This window comes from Anomaloglossus baeobatrachus, chromosome 2, assembly GCF_048569485.1.
Source record: "Anomaloglossus baeobatrachus isolate aAnoBae1 chromosome 2, aAnoBae1.hap1, whole genome shotgun sequence".
NCBI lineage: Eukaryota > Metazoa > Chordata > Amphibia > Anura > Aromobatidae > Anomaloglossus > Anomaloglossus baeobatrachus.
This window is the reverse complement of record NC_134354.1, coordinates 786,552,925-786,559,670: the sequence shown is the minus strand read 5'-3', so window position 1 is coordinate 786,559,670 and position 6,746 is coordinate 786,552,925. Positions and strand designations below refer to the sequence as shown.

General features: G+C 42.4%; 1 protein-coding gene across 1 annotated transcript; it reads left to right on the top strand.

Annotated features, from left to right (window-relative positions):
• The first annotated feature begins 4,864 nt into the window (after positions 1–4,864).
• LOC142290048 (odorant receptor 131-2-like) lies at positions 4,865–5,785 on the top strand. The gene has a single exon (XM_075333992.1). The coding sequence runs from the start codon at positions 4,865–4,867 to the stop codon at positions 5,783–5,785; it is 921 nt and encodes a 306-aa protein (XP_075190107.1).
• Positions 5,786–6,746: the final 961 nt, after the last annotated feature.

The following is a 6,746-nucleotide window of genomic DNA, read 5'->3' as shown; positions in this document are numbered from 1 at the left end:
GGCTTGTCCGAAGAGTCAAGGCTAACCCAAGGACAACAAGGAAGGAGCTCCGAGAAGATCTCATGGCAGTGGGGACATTGGTTTCAGTCAATACCATAAGTAACGTACTCCACCGCAATGGTCTCCGTTCCAGACGAGCCCGTAAGGTACCTTTAGTTTCAAAGCGTCATGTCAAGGCTTGTCTACAGTTTGCTCATGATCACTTGGAGGACTCTGAGACAGACTGGTTCAAGGTTCTCTGGTCTGATGAGACCAAGATCGAGATCTTTGGTGCCAACCACATACGTGACGTTTGGAGACTGGATGGCACTGCATACGACCCCAAGAATACCATCCCTACAGTCAAGCATGGTGGTGGCAGCATCATGCTGAGGGGCTGTTTCTCAGCCAAGGGGCCTGGCCATCTGGTCCGCATCCATGGGAAGATGGATAGCACGGCCTACCTGGAGATTTTGGCCAAGAACCTCCGCTCCTCCATCAAGGATCTTAAGATGGGTCGTCATTTCATCTTCCAACAAGACAACGACCCAAAGCACACAGCCAAGAAAACCAAGGCCTGGTTCAAGAGGGAAAAATCAAGGTGTTGCAGTGGCCTAGTCAGTCTCCTGACCTTAACCCAATTGAAAACTTGTGGAAGGAGCTCAAGATTAAAGTCCACATGAGACACCCAAAGAACATAGATAACTTGGAGAAGATCTGCATGGAGGAGTGGGCCAAGATAACTCGAGAGACCTGTGCCGGCCTGATCAGGTCTCATAAAAGACGATTATTAGCTGTAATTGCAAACAAGGGTTATTCCACAAAATATTAAACCTAGGGGTTGAATAATAATTGACCCACACTTTTATGTTGAAAATTTATTAAAATTTAACTGAGCAACAAAACTTGTTGGTTTGTAAGATTTATGCATCTGTTAATAAATCCTGCTCTTGTTTGAAGTTTGCAGGCTCTAACTTATTTGCATCTTATCAAACCTGCTAAATCTGCAGGGGGTTGAACACTACTTGTAGGCACTGTATGTATATATATATATATATATATATATATATATATATATAGTACAGACCAAAAGTTTGGACGCACCTCATTCAAAGAGTTTTCTTTATTTTCCTGACTCTGATAATTGTACACTCACATTGAAGGCATCAAAACTCTGAATTAGCACATGTGGAATGAAATACTTAACAAAAAAGTGTGAAACAACTGAAAATATGTCTTATATTCTAGGTTCTTCACAGTAGCCACCTTTTGCTTTCATTACTGCTTTGCACACTCTTGGCATTCTCTTGATGAGCTTCAAGAGGTAGTCACCGGAAATGATTTTCATTTCACAGGTGTGCCCTGTCAGGTTTAATAAGTGGGATTCTTGCCTAATAAATGAGGTTGGGACCATCAGTTGTGTTGTGCAGAAGTCTGGTGAATACACAGCTGATATTACTACTGAATAGACTGTTAGAATTTGTATTATGGCAAGAAAAAAGCAGCTAAGTAAAGAAAAACGAGTGGCCATCATTACTTTAAGAAATGAAGGTCAGTCAGTCCGAAAAATTGGGAAAACTTTGAAAGTGTCCCCAAGTGCAGTGGCAAAAACCATCAAACGCTACAAAGAAACTGGCTCACATGAGGACCGCCCCAGGAAAGGAAGACCAAGAGTCACGCCTGCTGCGGAGGATAAGTTTATCCGAGACACCAGCCTCAGAAATCGCAGGTTAACAGCAGCTCAGATTAGAGACCAGGTCAATGCCACACAGAGTTCTAGCAGCAGACACATCTCTAGAACAACTGTTAAGAGGAGACTTTGTGCAGCAGCCTTCATGGTAAAATAGCTGCTAGGAAACCACTGCTAAGGACAGGCAACAAGCAGAAGAGACTTGTTTGGGCTAAAGAACACAAGGATTGGACATTAGACCAGTGGAAATCTGTGCTTTGGTCTGATGAGTCCAAATTTGAGTTCTTTGGATCCAACCACCGTGTCTTTGTGCGATGCAGAAAAGGTGAACGGATGGACTCTACATGCCTGGTTCCCACCGTGAAGCATGGAGGAGGAGGTGTGATGATGTGGGGGTGCTTTGCTGGTGACTCTGTTGGGGATTTATTCAAAATTGAAGGCATACTGAACCAGCATGACTACCACAGCATCTTGCAGTGGCATGCTATTCCATCCGGATTGCGTTTAGTTGGACCATCATTTATTTTTCAACAGGACAATGACCCAAACACACCTCCAGGCTGTGTAAGGGCTATTTGACTAAGAAGGAGAGTGATGGGGTGCTACGCCAGATGACCTGGCCTCCACAGTCACCAGACCTGAACCCAATCGAGATGGTTTGGGGTGAGCTGGACCGCAGAGCGAAGGCAAAAGGGCCAACAAGTGCTAAGCATCTCTGGGAACTCCTTCAAGACTGTTGGAAAACTATTTCCGGTGACTACCTCTAGAAGCTCATCAAGAGAATGCCAAGAGTGTGCAAAGCAGTAATCAAAGCAAAAGGTGGCTACTTTGAAGAACCTAGAATATAAGACATAGTATCAGTTGTTTCACACTTTTTTTGTTAAGTATTTCATTCCTCATGTGTTAATTCATAGTTTTGATACCTTCAATGTGAATCTACAATTTTCAGAGTCATGAAAATAAAGAAAACTCTTTGAATGAGAAGGTGTGTCCAAAATTTTGGTCTGTACTGTATATATTGTCATCCATCTGCCTAATTTTAATTTGGGGCTGATGAGCAGGTATATAAGAACATGTATATTATTCCACTTAGGATCATGATGATGAAAATGTCTCCCATACCTGTACGATCTACGCTTTCATCAAAAATCCAAATATTCATAGCTGAAAAAATGTTGCCTATCCATCTACTATCAGTCCCTGAAGATAGGAAGAGCTACTCTTGTGGTGATAGAAGTGTTGCTTCTCAAGCTCTGGTATATATAGAGCCCAGATCTTGTGTCTGTCTTCCAGCAGATATTTCAGTTCAATTACCTGTTCACACTAGGCGGTCCTAGCTGCACAGGGCCCCAATGCTAGCTCTTTATTTTCTTCATTTTAAAATTGTGAGCCATGTTTTAACAGATTGGTCCTCCTTTACTATTACATTATGACACCTATATATCCTTGATGCTTATCAGATACATTATATTTTTTTAATTATCTCCCACCAGAACTGCTTTTGGACCTCCCATGATCTCTTTAGTCCCCCAAAGACAAAAATGACAAAACTGGAAATTTTGCTACATTTTTGTTTGCTTTTTTTCCTTGGTTTATACCTATCCAAGGTTGTTCCCAGCCTTCGGTCCTGCGTTGGTGCTGGGAGGAGTCTGTTCACAGGGGCCTTGTTTCAGGTGATTGCTCTGATTTATTAGGGAGCAACCTCACCCAGAACACTGCCAGTCGTAGTTCCTGTTCTGCAGTAAGTGCTTCTGGCTCCCATAGTGTACAAAAAAAAACAAAAAACTGAGCTGTAACAAAAAATCAGTTACCATGCAACATTACAAGCTTGTAAATGGCAGCCTCTAGAGAGGAAAAAAAAAACAAAGAGAAAAATTGTATTTAAAATACACTGAATAATAATAACTAAAAGGCAAGTGCTTTATAACAGGGTACTTAGTATATACATTTTTGCAAAAAAGTAAGAAGCTATCCCACCTCGTCAAGGTGTACCCATCTGGGACGGTCCCTAACCAACTGAAGTTAAAAACATTTTCTATACCTGACTTATGTCATGTCAAAACAGTACACCTTGACGAGGTGGGATGGCTTCTTACTTTTTTTGCAAAAATGTATATACTAAGTACCCTGTTATTAAGCACTTGCATTCTATTTATTATTATTCAGGGTATTTTTCATACAATTTTTCTCTTTGTTTTTTTTCCTGTCTAGAGGCTGCCATTTACAAGCTTGTAATGTTGCATGGTTACTTATTTTTTGTTACAGCTCAGTTTTTTGTTTGTTCTCGTGCTTTAGTGCGTTAGGGGTGCAGCCCTCCCTTTACTGAGGCTGAACTACTAATTTGCTTCCCACTGCGCTGTGTATTTAATCTGGAACTCAGCTGACCACTTGCTACTATTCACATTGGAGTTTTGACATGACACAAGTCAGGTACAGAAAATATTTTTAACTTCAGTTGGTTAGGGGCCGTCCCAGATGGGTACACCTTGACGAGGTGGGATGGCTTCTTACTTTTTTGCTAAATGTATTTACTAAGTACCCTGTTATTAAGCACTTGCATTTTATTTATTATTATTCAGGGTATTTTTCATGCAATTTTTTCTCTTTGTTTTTTTCCCATAGTGTACAGTTCAGATCTTGTCTCTTGACCCTGAACCTTAGCTACCCTTCTCTGCCTATTCCCCTGACTTAGATGTTACCTCTTGGCCCCTGACCTCTGGCTCATACCCCGACCTCGGCTCTGCTCTCTCCCTGTATTCCATATGTGACCTTCTGGCTCCTGACCTCCAGCTAGTACCCTGACCTTGGCTCTGCTTTCTCCCTGTGTTCCTTACATTACCTCCTGGCTCCTGACCCCCGGCTTGTTTGACTTCTCATCTATTCACTACTTACGAGTTGTATCTTGGGACACATAGTGATTGAGCATCACAACTTCTAGGTTTTCCTTTTTGCCTTTTGTAGCTACTTCAGTAACGTCAACTGCTAGTGTATAAATTGGTTAGGTCAGATTCTATAGGAAGTGTGTAGCCTACGTAGGAAGAGTTAACTAGTTTAGCTGTAGGCTATCCTACATCTGTGTTCCGCAGTGATTTTAGCAAGACAGGGGTTGTACAAATGAGTAACAAAAAAAATCTTTTCTCCCTCTTTCTCCACATACATTACACTCCCAAAAGACGAGGACATCCCATCTCCAATATGGTGAACTCATCCGTGCTCCAAGACAACACAACCCTCACGACGACCATCAAGAGTAAACTCTTCCAGGTCATACAATGGATCTTCATTTCCTCAATCATCATCGGCTTCATTTTTTTCCTTTGCTTTATTACTTTAGTCTTTAATATTTTTCTCAAGACTCCGACTCTACGGGAGAACGCTCGATATATCCTCTTTGTCTTCTTGCTCCTCAATGACACATTATATCTTTTTCTTGGCTTCTATTTAATGTTGGCATCTATAAATTTATTGCACGTTCCTTTGTCACTGTGTTACATTTTATACACCTTCTCATCGGGCGCATTCAAAATCACCCCGTGTAACCTGGCGGCCATGGCTGTGGAACAATATATTGCTATATGTCACCCACTGAGATACATGGAACTCTGCACACCCCAAAGAGCTAAAGCCGTATTCACCATGATATGTTCCCTTGTGATAATCCAATATGTGGCTGAATTCTGTGTCATGGCCTCATCAATGACAAATATATTCAATCTTTACGTTATATGCCGGGTCGAAAACTTGACAGTTAACGCAATTCAGAAAACCATACAGACCATTAGCTTCATTCTGTGCTTCATCACGATTGGAGTGGTCATCATCTTCACATATGTCAAGGTCATGCTGGTGGCCACAAGAGTATGTCCTGAGTCTTCTTCTGCCTCTAAAGCCGGGAGGACTGTTATGATCCACGCCTTTCAGATACTATTGTGCACCAGTCCCTTATTGACCACACTTACACAAGCCTATACTTCAAAATGGCCGGACTTCTTGCCAACAATACATTTCTTTGTGTTCACGTGTTTACCCAGGTTCCTTAACCCCATAATCTATGGAATCAGAGATGAACTCCTGATGCAATACATAAAGAAGTCTTTATCCAGATACCTTTGTTAGATAATGAGGACCAAAAACTTGTACATTCATATTCTAGTTGTTAAGGTCAAAAAGTTTTTGAGGACTTATATTGACTTTGATTGCATTGATTAGACACACAAAAAATAAAATAGTGATGCCGAAATATCTAAATCCCTTAAATGATTGTCTTAAGGGTACTTTACACGCTGCGATATCGGTACCGATATCGCTAGCGAGCATACCTGCCCCCGTCGGTTGTGCGACACGGGCAAATCGCTGCCCGTGGTGCACAACACCTGTCACACGCACTTATCTTCCCTGTGACGTCGCTGTGGCCGTCGATCCGTCTCCTTTCTAAAGGGGCGGTTCGTGCGGCGTCACACGGCAGCCGTCCAATAGCAGAGGAGGGGCGAAGATGAGCGGCTGGAACATGGCGCCCACCTACCTCCTTCCTCATTGCCGGTGGACGCAGGTAAGGAGATGTTAGTCGTTCCTGCGGTGTCACACATAGCGATGTCTGCTGCTGCAGGAACAACGAACAACATCGTACCTGCAGCAGCAACGATATTTGGAAAAGGAGTGACGTGTCAACGAGCAACGATTTTTCACATTTTTGCGCTCGTTGATCATCGCTCCTTGGTGTTACACGCTGCGATGTCGCTAACGGCGCCGGATGTGCGTCACTAACGACGTGACCCCCGACGATATATCGTTAGCGATGTCGCAGCGTGTAAAGCACCCTTTATACAAATGTGTCCTGATCCTGAATTTAGTTTAGGACTCCTATTTCTCACAAAGCAAATGTCTTACAATATTTTGACATCCTAGCAAAACAACACAGCCACTAAATAGCGATACATAAACACATGTAGCATAGACATCTCCCAACAGAGTATCACAAAATTATTACTCATCACGGCTGGTCATCTTGAACCACTTATTTTGGACAATGTTGAGCAAAGGCATGGGACACATCTATATTAACGTGCTCTGTCTGCAT